We start from the raw sequence: 19,699 nt of genomic DNA, 5'->3' as shown, positions 1-19,699 counted from the left end.
TAATATGTTAATCCAACAAGCAACAACAACAATAACAAAAAGAAATGATGACGAGGACCTCCTTGTCTGGCCCACAAGCTGCATAGCTGTGCCCTAAGTTTGGTTCTTTAGTTAAATTAAAAAAAAAAGTTAACTTCTTTGTTATTTCCATGTTGAAAATCAAAACATTCCTATTCACAAGAACTAAATCTCCCTTGCTCCCCCCAGTTAAAAAAAAAAAAAAAACAAACAGAAAAATTCAAAACATTTTACATGAAAAAACTGAATTGTGCTGTATCTGTAACACCGCAGGTTGATAGAAAAGTAACATGTGGCAAACAAACCGGCACAATCCCCTTGAAATTAGCTCACGCGGATCTATCAAATCCTAAATTATGGTTCAACACTAACGAACAGCTTACCTGGAATAAAGGATGACAACTCACAAACAGTTATCTAGTAATTAAAGTCTGTTTCTTTTTTTGTTTTGTTTTTTACTAAAATAATTAAAAAATCACAGTATTTTAAGAAATAAAACCCACACTGGGATTTTAAGCACAATTTGTTTTCCTTTCTTTAAAACTTTTTTTTCCCCATTCACCATCTTGTCCAGCAGTTCTCTCTACATTTAACCACGACAATGACAGGTAGTACTGACAAATGCAGAGAATTCCCTTGGTTAATTTTGAGGTACTAGGAAACAGGTGACTGTTTTAAGCAAAGCAGTTTTTTTTTTTTCTTCCTCAAAGCGGCTGCAGTTAAGTCTGGAAAAAGCTTACTGTATTAAAATTAGAAAAACGCACCAAAAGTTGTGCGTCAAAAAGTTGTCCCCCCTACGAGACGTCTTCTTCCACTCTCATGAAGCTTCCCCTTTCCATTAACCGTCCAAGACTCCACCACAAATCACATTGTATAATGTGGGAGTTGCTTCCACATTCTGAAATGAATGTACTTTCCATAGTGAGGTCCGGAAGAAAGGATTCAGTGATGTAATGGAGCCACTTATTCCACCATTTAAATAACTTTAATATACACACTCACTCACACAGGTACCAGTGCTTTGAAAATAGATCGTTCAGTCCTAAAAAGCAGCTTTGTTTCTGTCTTCTTCACCCTCCCTTCCCACCCCAACCCCACCCTCCCACCCCTTCATCGATGTTCAAGTAGGGTTTGATTAAGAATCACACCAAATGCTTATTCGTTTTTGGCCTCTGCATTCTCCAGGAGAGATTTGTCAGCAGCTACCACACAGACTGCTACTGTTTCATCCTTCAGGGAAAAGTCCATCTCCACCTCCTCTTCGCCTTCTCTTTCTTCTGTTAATGTTATCTTAGTATTTTCTTCCAAGGTCTCCTTTGGATGGTCATCCTCTCTGTTCACTTGCTTGTTGTCATTCAGAGACCTACAAGAAATATTTTGTGAGAGAATGAATTGAACATTTTTTTTCCTTCAATGAGAAAGAAACCCAACATTCTTTCCCCCCCTGAATCACAAAAGCATTGGTTTTTCTCTTACCAGTTGCCAGGAATATGCAACTGGTCATCTCCATAGCTGGCATTTCCCCTTCTATGCAATAGGCTTAGTAGACTGTACCTTTTCCAGATCTCTTAATGATTTGCTTGTAACTCTGACACAATTTTGTATATATAAATTACGTCACCTCCAATACTTGATCATAAATGCTAAAATGGTAAAATCATCTTATCCTTCATCCCAACAAACACACCCACAAGTTTCTGGGACAGCTAGAATATTTAACAATAAATAGTGGTTCAATGAGCAAGTTAGTAAACAAATATTGTGAACCAAAATCTCCTTAAGATAGAACCAACATTGGCTGTTAGGGTTCTATCAACTTGAGGTTCTAACAACATTCATTAATAGGGACTACTTGAGCTAAATTTAGACAAGAAGATATTAAACTCTCATTAACATTCACCAAAAGTCTCTGGGAATATCCAACACCACTGTTCTAGACATCCCTTACCATGGTTCTGATCACTGACTGTGTCCTACAGAGATTAAGATTGTTTTGTCTTAGGGATGACTTTATTTTCAAGGATGATCTCTAAGTACTTTATAGATATGATCCAACCTACCTGGGAGGCCGGCGGAGGAAGCTGGCACTATCCCCAGAGGCAGGACATTTAAGGCACAAAGAGATGAATGACTTGTTCAAGGTCACTCAATGAATGAGTCAGTCGCAGAGCCAGGAACAGAAGCCAAGTCTTCTGACTCCCAGTCCAGCGCTCTATTAGAGAATGTCACGCTAGTGAAAGCTGAATTGACATTGGCCAGATAAAGCGCTACACTTCTATATATAAAAGCGATGGGATTTTGTCATTTGGAAAGATGGTACCTTATTTGACTATTGGCTAGAATGACCCTATTGAAAACCAACAGAAAATAAAATAAAATAAAAGCATTCACATTTGCTAATTCATAGTACCATGAAAACATGTGCTGCAGATATTTCACAGAGGGCCTGTGTCCTTTCATTTTCTTCTAACAGGATCTATGGGAACTCCTAAAACATTCCCCCCCCCCCCCCCCCCCGCACCCACTTCATGTTAGAGAATGGAATTCTTGGGATAACCCATTGGGTAGAGACTTACATGCCATGTCTCAGCACATGCCTTTCCCACTCGGAGCCCTGTGCAAATGCCCGTCCACAGAACTCGCATGGAAATCGCTTTTCAGAGCAAACCCTGCCCTCAGAAAACCTTATAAGATCTGTGAGAGGAAGAAACATGGAGAGAAAGAAAAATTAATTCTTTAAAAGACAAAAGGGGAAAAACCGAATCACAGATCCTATTAATTCTCATTGATAAATCTATTTTTAAAAGATCAATTTTGGGCAACTTTTTCTGATATTCCATCAAACTTTTATCTATTAAAGAAAGTTCCTTATGGTTGACTCAAGAAAAGTCCCTGAAATAAGGAGCTATCTCTCCCCCTAAATTGTTATAAACCCAATCATCTTTGTCTCAAGGTGTTCTTTGTTCCTGTTTTTAAGGGTTCTATGAAGTCACTGGGGTCTGTAGTGACTCCTCTTTTTTCCTGAAATCCTATTAACTGAATTAATTGTAATCTTCTTGAAGACAGGGACTATATCTGTTGTTTTTATTTATAGGTACCTTATAGGACCTACTACTAAAAGACTTTATAGGACTCTCCACTCTATAGTACCTCCTCCAAGGCTGACTCTCAATTAACACTGGTTGACCAAATTAATAATTGATATACAACACAAAACGCTCTTTCTCACAAATGAAAGTAATCTGAGGCCAGTAAACCCCCGTAGGATCCAAGGCCTCATGATCAGTTTATTGCTCCCTATCAAACAGGGCCACAGTCTTTATGTTTATAATAAACAGCTGGGTCTATTCTGCTTTCCAGTCACAATGCAAAGCTACGGCAGCGCAGGAAAGATCATCTCCACATATCTGATCACTTTGTGCCTGCATGCACAAGATGTTACAGAAAGATGTCTCGTGCATTGAATGCCATCTGATAAAATTCGAACCACCACATTAACTGCATAGGTGTTTCTCAGCTTCCTTAATCTTTAGCACAAAAAAGCTATGTGAATGGGGCCAGTTTCAACAAAAGATGAAACATTTTCTCACAAATTAAGAAGATCACCACACAAGCCATTAAAAATAATTGCACAGACTATCTCGCTTGATTCTTTTCATTGGAAATGAGACAGCACCATCTGCTCCGAGCATTAATTCCTTAGCAGGGATTATTTGGGCAAGAAATCAACAGAATGCCTTCCTGACTCCTCCCAAACTACATAATGAAAGGGGGTGGTGGTGGAGGAGAAGGGATTCTGCTTGGTTTAATTTTGATCTCTTCATGCCTGGTTTCTTTACTTTAAAAAAAAATCTACCCTTAGATCAAACTATGGCAGCTGGGAACTGTAGTTTTATCTACAAGTGTGCACTCTCTGTCTCTCTCTCTGTCTCTCTCTATGTATCTATCTATGTATCTATGTATCTATGTATCTATCTATCTCCCCCTATTTCCCTTCCTTCCTTCTCTTCTTCCCTTCTTTTTTCTCTTTTCTTCCCTCTATCCCTCCTTCTTTCTCTCTCCCTTTCCCTCCCTACCTCCCTCCTTCTCTCTCTCTCTTTTCCTCCATCCCTCCTTCTTCGTCCCTTCCTTTCCCTCCCTCCCTTCTTCTCTTTCTCTCTCTCTCTCCTTCCCTCCATCCTTCCTTCTTCCACCTCCCTTTCTCTTTCTCTCTCTCTCTTTCTCTCATCTATATATCACATGAAGACAAATGAATGATACCTTTTAGTAACTGAGTATGCTTCATTAAAGATCTAAATTGCAAAGGAGGGAAGAGCTCCAATATCACTTTTCCTCTCCCATTATGAAACGTGAAACCAGTTTACTTTTATTCTAACACCCTCAGCTAAGTTTAATCATACAAGAAGGATATTAAGCACTCTTTAACATCTACCAGCAGTCTCTGGAAACACTGGGGGCCACCCCTCTAGTTGTCCCTCCCTATGATTCTCCTTATTGAAGACTTACTGCTAGCAAAAAGTTTGGGAGGCTATTGTGCATCAGCCCTTCTCCTTGGCAAGAATGTACCTAGATAGTGGAAAATTGATTCTGGGTCTGTTCAAAGGACATTCAGACAATAGTGGCTATTCTCCTTTCATTGAGCAGTGTGGGGGAAGGGATGATTTACGCTTGTAATTCCCATTAACATTACTGGAAGTTACTCATGTAAATCCTCCACCCTTTGAAGGAAGAATAAATTCCTCCCCACCCCTAAGACTTTTTCTTTCTGTGTGGTTAAGGTTCATGAATGTGGACTACACAGTCTTCAGAGAGAAGCTATCGGAGACCATTAAGCTCATTCCAGTCACATTGAGCTGGATTTATGCCATGACGTTACTGAGGAGGAGAGAAGAAAGAAGGGAGAGGGAAAAATATGCTCAACGCTCTCCACCACCTCACCTGCCATGTTTTCCCCTTTGTCTTCTAAAGCTCTGGGAGGGTTAGAGGGCTATGAAGGTCTGGAAAGGGCTACTGCCTGTACTATACTTTTAACCTTTAAATTCAAATGATGTTAAGATGGAGAGATTAAAAAGTCATAACATCCAATGAAGAATAATTTATTGCCTGAAGAGAAACAGCAGGGCACACAACATCCTGAAGTGAAAGGGCCCCTTTGTAGCCACTGTCAAAAGCATGCACAATAAGGCAGAGCACTCTAGTCACGCCTCACAGATGGGAAGAGTTCACCATGAAGGAAAGAATACATGTGAAATGGAATTTTAAAAAAAATAAAACAAAACAGCACACCTCTAATGTCACAAACCTCTTCCTCATGAAGAAGGAATTTCTACTACTTCTGATAATGAAAGTTAAAGATTTTAAATTCTCTTATTCAGTATGGTTTTGTTAAAAGTAATCCAGGACAAAAAAAAAAAAAAAAAAAAAAAAGGTACTGTTTTGGGAATGATATAAGGAAAGGAGTAATGTTTCTAAAGAATAAATCCATTTTGTATTTTCCAATAAATTCTTCTTTGTTATGGATTTGAACATTATAATGAGATTCTGATTTGAAGCCCAAACTGTTTTGTTAATACCATGAAGGAGAGGGAACTTTGACTCTGAGAAAGGAAGACAGTCTTCATCCTCCTATCTCTGGTGACTAATAAAGAAGTAATACTTGAGAAATATATACCAAAAGCACCTAGTACCATGATGGGGGAGAAGACTGGTCCCCCAGTTTGATGTAAATAACTAGAAAAATCAGAAATAAAAAAAGTTGACTGCCATGTCCCAAACTGGGTATCCTTTTATTTTCATGGTCTGGAAGATTTCAGAGCTATGAATTCTTTCACAATACTGAAAAACAACCCCACTTATATATAAACACTACTGCTATAATATCTTTGTCATTCTTTATTTTAGTTCAAAATAACTTGTCTGGTTGATTCTGCTTTACAACAGTCTTTAGCTTTATTGTAACAATCTTTTTACTTAGAAGTTTAAATAGTCTAATTAAAATATTCATACATGAATCTCATATAGAACAACCAACATGTATGGATATACAGACAGATATGATAGAAGTCTATGGCTCCTAAAACTATCTAATCTGAAGTTAAAGCAAAAAAGTCATTTTTGTCCTCACCTTTGCTGTTCATTTCTTCTTCCTTGTCCTCTTCCTCATCACTGCTGGTCATCTCCATTTTCTCCTTCATTTGCTCCAACTGATCCAAGTTAACTCGTCCAACCAGCTCAAAGTTACGGCTTACCTTCAAGAAAAAAAGGTCCCAACAAGAGCTAGAATAATGAATCATTAGAGAAAAGATTTCAAGGGAAATCTGGTAATTAGTGTCTCACCTGAGTAACAGTCAAACAATTCTGTGCTATGTAATCTACCTATTGTAGAGTATCACTTACTCCCCTCATTCCCATGTCCACTTTCAGGGGTGGTCCAGCCCACAGGTAAAAATAACAAGAATTTACATTTACACAGCAGTTATACCTTCACAAGATAATAGCTGCACTATTTATGCAGCACTAAAAAAAATTTCAAAAATCTTTTGTATCATTTTATTTGAATTTCACCCCCCTGTGATTTTTTATCCCTGTATCATTATAGATGAGGAAGCTGCTAGTATTTATTAGAATTTGGGTTTGGACCTGGTCATTTTGATTTTGGGGTTAGCACTTTTCCACTCTAGAAGACTGCTTCTCAACAAATGCTTTTCCATTTGACCTTCACACTAACCCTATGAAATAGGTATGTCAAAAATTATTGCCCCAACTTTACAGATGAAGCCTAGAAAGTAAAATTGCTTGCTCCAGGGCTCACAACTAATAAATATTAGAACCAAGGTAAAAATTTTTTTACTGCAGGTTCAGTGCTTTTTTCACCACACTACCTTATCTCAGATAGTGAGTATATTTCTTTCTACAACAGGCTATTCTTAGTAGAGCATCACTGTGAGTTGCTCATCTGAAACTTAATATTTAAAGCATAGGCTCAACCAAAGAAGAGCCTGTCCAAGGGGAAAAAAGAAAATTATTCACCGATAATGACCATTACTTAGTCATTAATGTCAAAGATCTGGATTTCCATGCTGCATGCAGTACAAGCCCATCTTTTAAATACTAATTGTCTTCTAATGATAATAGATGGCAATGAATCATGGAGCAGCATGACTGCAAAAGAATCAAAATGTTAGTTAAGCTAAAGGAAAAGGGAAGTATACTCAGATAGCAATGTGTTACTAATCAAGGCTTGGGTTCAAAAAGTGGTCAAAGATATCACATATTTATGATTGGAAAAGAAGGCAGGCTCAATTACATAGTGAGAGTAAAGAGACTAGTTGAGACTAGTGTGAGTATTCATGAAACAAAAAGAATTAGAGGAAAGCATCTAGTGTCTTTAGGAAATACTCTGAAAGGGTTCAGAAGGAAATAAAACTTTTAGTGGGTCATATTTGCATGGTGGCAAATGCCCATAATCTTTGCTTCCAGGAAGCCTGAGGTTGATGGCTATCTTGAGTTCAAGAGTTCTGAATCACCATAACAACAACAACAATGATAATAATAATAAATCAAATGGATATCCACATTTGGTTTGTCATCAGTATGGTAAGCCTTGGGTAAGGGGGCCTTTAGGCTGCCTAACGAAGTCTGAATGGATCCAGGTTGGAAATGAACAAGTTACAGATCCTGTGGTGATTATAAAGTGACTTGAAAAATCACTAAGCACCAGTTTGGATGAAATAGGGAGATGTAATCTAAAAAAAAAAAAAGACATAAAAAATTGCATGGGAATAATGACAAATGTTGGAGGGGATGTGGGGAAATTGGGACACTAATACATTGCTGGTGGAGTTGTGAAAGAATCCAGCCATTCTGGAGAGCAATCTGGAATTATGCCCAAAAAGTTATCAAACTGTGCATACCCTTTGACCCAGCAGCGTTACTACTGGGATTATATCCCAAAGAAATACTAAAGAGCGGAAAGAGACATATATGTGCCAAAATGTTTGTGGCAGCTCTTTTTATTGTAGCTAGAAACTGGAAGATGAATGGATGTCCATCAGTTGGAGAATGGTTGGGTAAATTGTGGTATATGAAAGTTATGGAATATTATTGCTCAGTAAGAAATGACCAGCAGGAGGAATACAGAGAGGGTTGGAGAGACTTAAATCAACTGATGCTGAGTGAAATGAGCAGAACCAGAAGATCACTGTACACTTCAACAACGATACTGTATGAGGATGTATTCTGATGGAAGTGGAAATCTTCAACATAAAGAAGATCCAACTCACTTCCAGTTGATCAATGATGGACAGAGGTAGATACACCCAGAGAAGAAACACTGGGAGGGGAATGTAAATTGTTAGCACTAATATCTGTCTGCCCAGGTTGCATGTACCTTCGGATTCTAATGTTTATTGTGCAACAAGAAAATGATATTCACACACATGTATTGTACTTAGACTATATTGTAACACATGTAAAATGTATGGTATTGCCTGTCGTCGGGGGGAGGGAATAAGGGAGGGGGGGTAATTTGGAAAAATGAATACAAGGGATAATATTATAAAATATATATATATATATAATAAAAAAAATTAAAAAAAAAAATTGCATGGGGTGAAAAAGTATGTATAGGCCATAAGCTGTTCTAATATAAAAAGAATGCAAATGAATGAGATCACTTAAGCATGTAAAAAGCCTAAGTTAATACCTACACCAGCAGCAAAGATGTATGGCTTCTCCAGAATATTTTCCTAATTTCCAACCCACGAAGAGAAGTGGCTTTTCTTCCTCAGAAATTCACTATCCTCTTCTTGTCTGTCACTTACTTATCCCTGTCTAACAGGCAAGAGTCTATCCCTTTCTGGACACTTCACTGGTCAAAGGAGAACTTTAATTCTACATCCAAAGATCTCTATCAGCCTGGAAAGTTTGAGGAATATGGGCCATATCTTATGCCTGATGACAACTACCTGCTAAAGTTTGAGATGAAAGCCTAAAGTATAAATAATTACTATTTTATGCAATACATTGGAATTATTCTACATAGGCCTAAGTTAACTAAAGACCTCTTAAAGGAACTCTCTATAAGGGCAATTATACAATTAAACAAGATATTTATGGGCTAAAAACATTTCTACTCAAGTAATTGATTCCTTTAGCCAATTTTCTTCAATGATTTGTTCAGTTGAATGCTATGGGTAAATCCCTGAAATCCACAGGAATTATTCATAGTCAAATCAGTTCTAAGTCATTCACAAGTGCCACAAGGATAATGTGGGATGTGATCAATGTCTAAAGGGAAAATGACCTAAAGAAGTCAAACTGTGGCCAGACTGGACATGAAGTGAGTACTTTAATTCCAAATCAACAAACAGGAACAAGGTCCAGGACAGAGAGAGTCTTCCAATGGGGCGAAGGGTGAGGAACAAGAAACTTGCCCTGTGGAGTTATGACATTTGGAGGATTTTGGTATATCTCCTTTATCTGTTTCTGCCCATGACCTTTTGTAACCAGCATGTGGGAGTTAGGGAATTAGAAACAGGAGGAGAAAACAAATTCTCTTCAAGAAGATATTAACAGGTTATTTGAATTTGTTCTGATATATTTGTTTTTCAAAATGAACATTCCTCATTAATTCACTTTCTAAGTATGTATCACACCAAGAATTCTATGCATAAACTGACACAAAGATCATAGCTAAGCTCATAGATAAAGATTTGAAAGGTCTCAAAGGCCATCTATCCCAATCCCCTTCCTTTTATGATTGAATAAACTGTTGGCAGTTAAATGATTTAAAGTCACCCAGACAATAAGCACTAGAGGAAAGATTTGAACTCAAGTCTTTGTACTCCAGAGCCATTCCCTATTTCATGGTACCACACTGCTCTTCCTTTTGTAAGGATGGTATCAAGAATGACCACAAGAAAAAACTACATGCTTCAACTATTTCATATGTAACTTCAGAAATTTTAGAGATTTGTTAGGTGAGAAAATTTCAATTAACCAGAGTGAGGATGGAATGAAAACCACTAATTCTACGTTTCTACTGAAGATACTAGATGCTTTCTTATAATTCTTTTTGTTTTATGAATACTCATACTAGTCTCAACTAGTCTCTTTACTCTCACTATGTAAGTAAGCATGCCATTTTTTGTAAAGAGAAAATCGGGAAAAGGGGTAAATAAAAAGGGGCCAATACCCCAGTGTGAAAACAGAAAGTAGAAGGCAATAAAAGGAGATAGACAGAAAACATTAAGAAATCAACTTTTAAGATAAAAGAGAATAATTGCAAATAATCATGCAATTAAAAAGCTAGAAAATAATATGACCTTGGGAAAAGGGAAAAAATTATCCAGTAGAAACAGCACAATGATATAGTACAGTGATTCTTCAAGTGTGGCTCCCTGCGACTCCCTTTTAGGGAGTTCCCAAAGTCAAATAATAATACTTAGATGATAGATAGAATCCACAAAAACAAAAGCTTCTTGGGAAGTCTTCAATAATTTTTAAGTAAATAAATGGATCTACAGATCAAAAAACTTAGTGAGATCCATTGGAAGAGTATAAAGAACAATGACCTTGGGAAAAAAAAAATCCTAAAATCCCAGGACTAGAGCTAGAAGTGACCAATTTGTTCAACCGTTTCTAGATCTAAATTGTTTAGTCCAACCCTTTCAATTTACAGAAGATAAGACCCAGAATGTTAAAAGACACATCCAAGGCCAAATAAGTAGTAATTATTAAAGAAAAGATGCAAAATCCGTTTTTTTCTTGTGATACATCCTGGACTGAAACCAGTATATATTGCTTATAAGACATTAGTTATAGCTAATACTTTCATTAACCCAACACTTTTTGGGTATATGGTTTCTTCCACATCAACCTGAAGGCTAAAAAAATTTATAAGTTTTATAAATTCATACTCATTTAATTCTATTTAGCATAAAAGTCTACATTTTAACCAAAATGCATTTTATATCAAATAAGTAAAGGGAGATGTGTGTGTGTGTGTGTGTGTGTGTGTGCATTCTCCCTTTCTCACCCTAATATGCTGTTTCAACAGATTGCAGGCTCAAAAAAAAAAAAGAAAAATCATGATCTTCTTTGATTTGAAGATTTTAAAAAACTGGTCAAAAGCTTCTGTGAGTAATCTTGTTAAGGCTTAATAGCCTTCAATAGAGGTATGAGAAGAAAGTTATTTGGTCAGTTTTAATCTCATCTATCAAACTTTTTACTGGAGACGTGAAGGCTTAAAAGGTTAGATTTTTCCTGTTTCTTTTTTTTTTTTTTCTAGAAAATTTTAGATTATTTATTTTAAAATAATAACTATCTAGACTTAATTCCCTCAAAATGATTTTTAATAATTATGTTCTAAAAAGGATTTTTAAAAATGCAAATTGGCCCACAGCATCAGGTGATTACAATTTCTGCATGCTGAGGGATCAGAATATCTCTCTTAAATGCAATTTCAAGATATAGAACCAGAGACACTTGCACAAGAGAAGGAAGAAAAGTTCTCACTAACTTTTTTTCCTCATGGTTTCTTCTTCCCTAATCTTGAGATTAGACTTTTGGTCTAAAGAAATGTTTCTTTCCTTTTTTTTTTTTTTTAGGCAATTGAGGTTAAGTGACTTGTCCAGGGTCACACAGCCAGGAAGTGTTAAGTGTCTGATTTGACCTCCTCCAGACTTCAGGGCTGGTGCTCTATCCACTGCACCACCTGGCTGCCCCGAAATGTTTCTTTCCTAACAATTTCACCAACACCCCTTTAGGCTTGTAGAGATTAAAAACAGAGTGTATCACTCTGTTATTTCAAAAGGCTCAGGTCAGAGTACTGTAAGAAAATCTAAAAGTTTTAGTGTTAGAAGAAAGCTAGAAACTAGTTCCTTTCCTGGTCTTCTGGAATTTCTATCTTTAAAGAAGTTAAAGAAAGCATATTTTTAATTTTTTTTTTAATTGAAAGGTAACTTGCTATAAGAAAAAAGTCCCTATATATACCATAAGATTTACAGCAGCATTTTTGTGATAGTAAATAACTGGAAACAATGTACATGCTCATTAATTGGGGAATTACTAAACAAATTGTGCTACATGAGTGTAATGGAATATTACTGCTATAAGAAATAATTACTGTGATGAACATATCAAAGATGGAAAGATTTACATGAACTGATACAGAGTAAAGTAAGTAGAGCCAAGATACCAATATACACAATGACTATAGCAATGAAAAAAAAAAAAAAACAATCACCCCCCCAAAAAAAAATCAAAAGTGAATTCACCAAAATGATAATGATTAAGCATGTCTCAAACAATGAGATATGATAAGTCACCCTTCTTCTGAAGGGTATTTAGTCCAGTCATCATTTTATGTGAAAGGAAACAGGCCCAAAGACATTAAATGACAAAATTTATATGACTGGTGAGTGGTAAAACCAAGATTAAAACCCACTTTTTCTGACTCCTATTCCAATATGCTTTTCTCCATATCATGTTATCATAAGAGTTCTCACCCCAACTTCCTCCTTTATGGGGATGAGGACCATAGGTTGCATATATTTTTGGATTTTTGTGCTTACTTATTTTCCTCTAAAAATACTATTTATTATATAGGATGGCTTCAAGGAGGGGAGAGAGAAAGGAAGAGATATTAGGGATAACATAAGGTAAGAAGCAGCAGACATCAATAAAAATTTATCTGAAACAAAAAAGAAAGATAATCTGAATTCAGAATATCAATGTAGAAAGAGTGAGTAATAACACGATACACACACAGATTGTAACAGGGGAAATTATAAAAAGGCAATTTAAGCTGAATGTAATAAAATAAGTGAGATGTTTCCTCTCATGTAAAATGATAAAAAAAAAAAAAAAGTGTAAGAAAGTAAAATTGCCCACCAATGCAAGTTGTGTATAAGGGAAATGGATTGCCTAAGAAAATAGGGTGTTACCTTTTGCTTGTGATTTTTAAGTAAAAGTGAAATGATCACTTGTCAGGTATGTATTAAAAGGAATTAATTCTTTGCCAGGAATGGGGTGGCCTAGATGCAAGATATTTTCTAGATATATAAATTATATAAAATATAATTCTGTGATAGAAGCCCCCAAATCATTTAGTCAATCACTTACATTTTACACAGACATAGGACCAGATTGGATTAAATGAATTAAATTCCTAAGAATATATAAGCAATAACAGGGCTGGAATCTGAATCCAAATCATATGACTTGAAAAAAAAATATATGTTTTCCACCACACCGTTTTGATTCTCATTTATGGTGAAATACACGTTTTCATAATCTAGGTAAATTTTAATCCAATTAAATTCTTGCTAGTCTGTGTTTGCGGAAAGTCACCTCCCCAACTTTAGCAGCAAAGTCAAGCCCTCTAGGGTCAAGAGGTATTTATAGTTAACTACCACTAAGGTGTATAGGCTTAGTGTGTGAATCAACAACAATTGTTAAACTCTCAAATATGATATAAATTTCTACTGTGGCACACATATGTTATATGCAAAACATCAAAAATCCCTTAGAACTTGATTTTCAATGCACAGTATAGAGAAAAGAGTTTTGGGTCAGCACCTGGAAAAAGTGGGTTCTTGTTTTGCTTCTCACCAGTCATATGGCCTTTGTCATTTAATATCTTTGAGCCTCAGTTTCCTGTAGCATAAAATAAGACTGGACTAAACAATCCCCTTCAGAGACTGCCGGCATTCTGTGAAACACTGTCAATGAAATATGCATCTTTGGATCCTACGAGAAAGCCATCCTCAACTGTAAGGTGTCCTGCCAGTATTAAATGTTTCTTGCTGGTGTAAGTTAGCCATTGGTATACTGGTACCAAGAAACTGCAAGCTGCAATGTTAAGCACTTTAGATTCAAGTTCTTCTGTTGCAAGTCCTATAACAGATATCGTGACAAAGGCTGCCAAATCAGATTTTTAAGTCACCAAATACCACAAGTGACTATACAAAATATACTCAATAGCTTCTCCGGTCGACAAGATGGCATGTGGAGATGAAGGAAAAAATGGACTAAAGACTCAGAACAATTTTTCCCCCCCTCCTTCTGCATCAGCATTTGTCGATTATTGAAGATGCTCACTGGCAGGAAAATTTTAAATTTCTAAGAACATCATTCTGCTTGTACAGCAGGCAGTCTTTGAACAAGGTTCTTTTGTAATCAGAATAATATGAATGGGTGAAGCCTTATGCATTGTGGGATTACATATGGAAGGACACATCTGTAGGGGAAGGAATCATGAATTCTGTGGTCACCATACTTTCAACCTGTTTTTTGTGAAGTCACTGGAGCAGATGATGACCAACCAATATAGTATCTCTTGAGTCCCACAAGGCAGGTGCCGTCCCTGATACTCTCAAGTGCTATGCTTTCTAAAGACATGTTATATGTTTTTTGTATTTGTATTTGTTTATTTATAGTATGGTATAATAAAGCTTCTTTGTGGGGATATATATATCCCTTTTGTCTTTGTATGATTGATATCTAGGAGAATGGCAGGAACTCGCTTATAATTCTCACTGAACTGAATTAAATGGAACCATTGTAAACTTATGAAATCCTACAGGAGATGGAAGGTAATAAAGTATTTATTTTATTGGCTGAAAATGCAAATAACATGAAAAGAGCATGGGAGATCCAAAAGGACAAATCACCACATATGCATATACTACATTCTCTTGGCCTAAAGCAGCATTTTAGTAGCATCATGAAACTGGGCACTTTCCAGCATTCTACAGAAGAGGAAAAGAGGTAATGAAACGTGCTTGAGTCAATACTAACTGTGCATACTCATATGGTACTTTCAAGTTTGCTAAGTCCTTTACAGACATTATCTTACTTGATCCTTACAACAACTCTAAAAGATAGATCCTTTTACTATAATTTTAAATTCAATTTTATATTGTTTGTTATTTTATTCAATTAATAAAATATTAATTATTATTATTTTGTTATTAAACCCATTTTACAAATGGGGAAACCAAGACTAAAAGGATGAAATCATTTGCTCAGGGTCATAGAGCTAGTAAACAGATGAACCTAAAGCTTCTTAACTCTTAGACTCAATGATCTATCTACTGTATATTTCTTTCTTCAAGAAAAAGCAAACAGAAAAGAATGTAAAGAACTTGAAAGACACTAGATGGGATATAGTGATGACAATGTAATTTAAAATGAAAACCACTTTATTTAAGAAACAATAATGATGTAAGATGTTAAATATGTAGATGTGTGAAGAACAAAGTGGGTAATGATGTCTTCTGGATCCAGTTTCAGAATTCTTTAATGTTTTTAAAGTTAGTTTCTTCTTCAATCACTGCATCCTAATCAACAATTTGTCAGCCATTCCTTATCATATGGGTTAGAGAAGCTTTGTGCAGCAAGGTGGTGCAGTGGATAGAGTACCAGGCCTAGAATTAGGAAGAATTGAGTTGAAATCCAGCTTCAGACCCTTACTATCCCCGGATAAGTCACTTACCCTGTCTGTCTCATTTTCCCTCATCTGTGAAATGAGCTGGAGAAGAAAAAGGTAAACTACTCAGGTATCTTTGCAAAGAAAGCCCTTAATGGGACTATGATTAGTCAGACACCACTAAAATGACTGAACAGGGAAAATCTATTGTTCTCAGGAATTAAAGAGTATAATTGGATTAAAATTATAGAAGTAAAATGAAAGACTGTTAAAAATAAGGAGAATTACAGTCAGCCAATTCATGTTACTATATGTCTTTTAGATCCAAATCTATCTCAAGATCGTAACATATATGATTAAAAAGAATTGTAGAATTTGACTTAGGAAGGACTGGGAGGAGAAGAAAAAGATATTTTCATGGCTTCAAATTTCCAGGAAATTTTGCCTCTACATTATACAAATACTGCCAGTGTGGCAGAAGCTACTGATTTCAATTTCATTTACTTTTTCTGACCCTGCTTAGCTTTTGGTGAGAATGCTAATGAACAGTAAAGTAACAGAAAGGTAGGTAGCCCAACAGAGAAAGAGAAGTATCAAGAGGCCTGGATAATTTACTCACTGAATTATCAGATGCTGTATAATTGAGAGTTGCCCTTCATTATCATTTGCCCTAAGAGAAAAAGTTCATGGATCCTATACCACACTTTTTTCAATTGAAAATGGGGGTAATTATAACTACCCTTTTTCTACTTTACCTTGTAAAGTTTAACAAGGTAAGAAAAATGCTTCCTGTTTTCTAAGAGAAAGGCACATTTGTGTTCAATAGCCTTTTAAAAAATGGTTATTATTATTATTACACATAAACTGGAAAGCACATTCAAATACATCTTCAAAAGCATCGCCAAGGTTATAGTCTTCCCAGGGGCACTTAAGAAGACTATATTAAATATCCAGCCTTGCTCAATGGTGGTCCTCCAAAAAAAATTAAATTCTAAAGACATTTCAGGAACATAGAATTTTAAGCTAGAAGCAACTGGGAGATCATTCAGATTCTTCATTTTATAGATGAGAAGACTGATACCCAAAGAGGGCAGGAAGCAACCAAGCTTACATAGCTGGTAAGTAGTACTCAGTACCTGCCATAGATAGTCCCAGAGGTATGAGATCAAAGGGCATGTGAGGCCATTTAGGGAAGCTGGAATGCCCTACCTTCAACTCTTTTCCTTTGCAATTTCTATCTATTTCTTAAAGTCCAACTCAAATGCCAGCTCCTCCAAAAAGTATTCTCTAAACCTCTCTAGCTCAGGAATGGTTCCCATCTTGGACCTCACTTTATTTTAAGGATGGATAGAAATGACAGGTATAATTTAATTGATTTAGGAAATTCCTAAAAGATATAATAACTCTCTCTGGTAATGCAGGTCTGCCCCTTCTAATATTAATTTGCCCATGGGGCATTGGGATGTTGATTAAGAACCAAAATGACTTCACTATATTAAAGTCAACTTACAGCATGTCCAAGTGGGGCTAATCAGACCAATACTTTTTCAACAGGTCAGACCCAAATAGTCCCTGTGAACATTCTCTAATTTTAAGCATCTCACATTTCTTTTGGGCTAATTCAACTCTGCTTTGCTCTTAGAGCACAGCAGCTTGTCTGATGAGGGCACACCATGCTGGGCAGTCCTGTGCCAGTGTCTCCCTGTGCCAGTGCATGTGTCAGAGATGAGTACTGAATCCTTGTCTTTCTAGCTCCAAGGGAAACTTTTTGTCTACTGCATCAAGTTGCTTTTCAAGCACTTTATAATTTTTTGGTAGAGTGTAAGCTCCATAAAGAAAGAGACTATTTTACCTAAACTTTTGAATCTCTTAGCAGCTAACACTATACCATTCATGTTGCAAAGATTAATAAATGTTTACTAACTGAATGAGCAATGAACCACACTTGTAGAAGCCATATAGCAGTTTCTGATTGCAGTATCTCTCCCAAGAACTCATTTGCACATTTGATGTTCTCTGGGCTTCTATCACATTAGTAGGTAACCACATTAATCTGTATCACAAGAGATTAGTGGAGTCACACATTTCCAACAATACTTTTAAGAAGGGCTCTAAATTGTGTCATGATTGATTTCTCAGTGATTGGTCTCAGTCTTGAATATTATAAAAAGGAGAAAAACCTTAAAAGTTTCCCCTTCAAGTAGAACATAATGACAAAGAGTCTGGATTCCATCTTTCCCTCTTCACTACCAGAGTTGGCTTTAGGAGAGAAATAAGCAGGGGACAACTTCTTTTTCCAATTCCATGGCCATGTAGGAGAGATCAGGTGCCACATGATGGGCATCCAAGTAGGCAAGTAAACAAGAGGTACCCAGCTGAACCCAGCATGGGTATGAAAGGATGCCAAAAGCTTGGCTACATCAGAAGGAATGCTCAAGGATGTATGTGTTAGGGAGCGAAGGATGAGCAAAGGGCTGCAGTTGCTAATCTAGGGATCAGACAAGCATTAATTCACATTCATAAATGTTTGAGAAATGAAAGATAACTCTCTGCCCTACACCCCTGAATTTTCACACATATTGGAGAACATGTGAATTTTACTTTTTTTCTGAATGTTTACTATGTGTAAGATACAAAAGCTGCCCTAAAGCAAAAAGGACAAATTAAAATCTTTTCCCAACAGGTGGAACTTTAATCCTTGTGGAAAAATTTTGGGAGTTAGTTCCCAGAGTTTTTTTTTTTTTTCCAGTTTTAATCAAAAATGTTTTCAGATAAATAAAGTCTACTGTTTCTTACCTATAAGAATAAAGGGAATAGGAAACCTTGCTCAAAGACCTTAATTCCTTGCATATTAGAGGAACTTAAAACTAACTTGTAGATGGAATAACCTTTTGAATTATTAAAGTATTCTGGTTAAGTTTTTCATATATTTTTTTCTTTTTTCTCACAAACCAGATATGAGTAGCACTATCCAGCTGCCTTTAATAGTACATGAAAAAAAGGTTCCAGACATTCTGTGAGAGGCCAGATTAATGCACAGTGGGGCAATGACTCAGTGGAACTCTGCCCACAGTCAGTTAAGTTTGAGAAGAAGTTTTAATTACAGTTCTCTTCCTTCTATTATTTACTTTCTCAAACTGCTACTTTATAATTAGTATGCACATTTGTTTACATACATGTATGTAAATGCACAAATGTACATGTATATTTTATGTGTGTTATACAGATGTGTATACTATATATATATATATATATATATTAGCATCTATTACTCATCTTAGTCATTAACAGATATTCAGATACATGAAAGTGCTTTTAAAAATCCACTCAATCTACCATCTCTTTTCTATGTCATAAGCGTGACTAAATGACTCTCAGTCCCAACCCCAGGCACAAGGAGTATAAAAGCAGTGAGCGGAAAAGTCTCCCAGGAATGTACCTTATGTTCATCTCGAAGGTGGCCATCCAGCTCCTCCGTGTGTTTGGTCTCGTAGTAGCAGAGTTGGCATTTGTAAGGTTTGAGTTCATTGTGCTTCTCAATGTGCTGCTGCAAGCTCTCATCGCTGGAGCAGGTGAAGGTACACTTATCACAGCGGAAAACTACTCCCTGCAAGTATTTTGACAGTTTGGAACGGCACACTTCAATGGGAACAACTCGCTCTTCTGCAGAAACAAAATGGGGGGGAAAGATGGAGATTTTTACTTAAGAAAATGTTTCTTGAAAACAACAACAACTAAAAACAACTACAAGAAATTCTTACTCTGTGGGTGCAGTGGAACACAACAACCTACCCTCACATCCGTATATTCTTATACTTCTAATTTGCTCTTTAAATATTCCATTAATTTACATCTTGGCTGGAAAATCTCAACTTTGTTGGATAGAATCCGTACAACTTCACATAATCAAGTAATTGCAGATGTTTTTGTTTAAAAGTTTCTTTTCCTAATAGATTTTTGTTTGAATCATCAATGCACAGTCCTATTCTTTTATATGCTAATCTTTTGCACATTTATCATCACAAATCATTAAGAACATTTATACTACTAGATTTTGATGTGTGTAATAATGATCTACAAGTCTTCATTTGGAAGTTTTGCCCATATACGCAGTTGTCATTTATTATAAAAAATTCTTAGTAGTTTTTTTTTCATATATACTAACATGATTGCTTTAAATTGGCGATACAAATCCTTCTTCAATTAATTTAATCTCATTGTCAACTTGTCATACATTGTATAACAATG

At 36.1% G+C, this 19,699-nt stretch overlaps 1 protein-coding gene across 6 annotated transcripts in view; it reads right to left on the bottom strand.

Moving 5' to 3' along the window:
- Window positions 1–984: 984 nt before the first annotated feature.
- The window catches only part of ZNF462 (zinc finger protein 462), a 152,632-nt gene continuing 133,917 nt past the window's right edge, over window positions 985–19,699 (bottom strand). For all 6 annotated transcript variants that reach the window (XM_074282984.1, XM_074282982.1, XM_074282983.1 and 3 more), the window contains 4 exons: window positions 18,891–19,114; window positions 6,143–6,266; window positions 2,595–2,712; window positions 985–1,381 (listed from right to left, as the gene is read on the bottom strand). In XM_074282984.1, coding sequence (XP_074139085.1) covers window positions 1,174–1,381; window positions 2,595–2,712; window positions 6,143–6,266; window positions 18,891–19,114 — 674 coding nt within the window. In that variant the 3' untranslated portion in view covers window positions 985–1,173. The remainder of the gene's footprint in view (window positions 1,382–2,594; window positions 2,713–6,142; window positions 6,267–18,890; window positions 19,115–19,699) is intronic.

This window comes from Sminthopsis crassicaudata, chromosome 1 (assembly GCF_048593235.1).
Source record: "Sminthopsis crassicaudata isolate SCR6 chromosome 1, ASM4859323v1, whole genome shotgun sequence".
Taxonomy (NCBI): domain Eukaryota; kingdom Metazoa; phylum Chordata; class Mammalia; order Dasyuromorphia; family Dasyuridae; genus Sminthopsis; species Sminthopsis crassicaudata.
The sequence above is the reverse complement of the archived record's forward strand: the minus strand, read 5'-3'. Positions and strand labels throughout refer to the sequence as shown.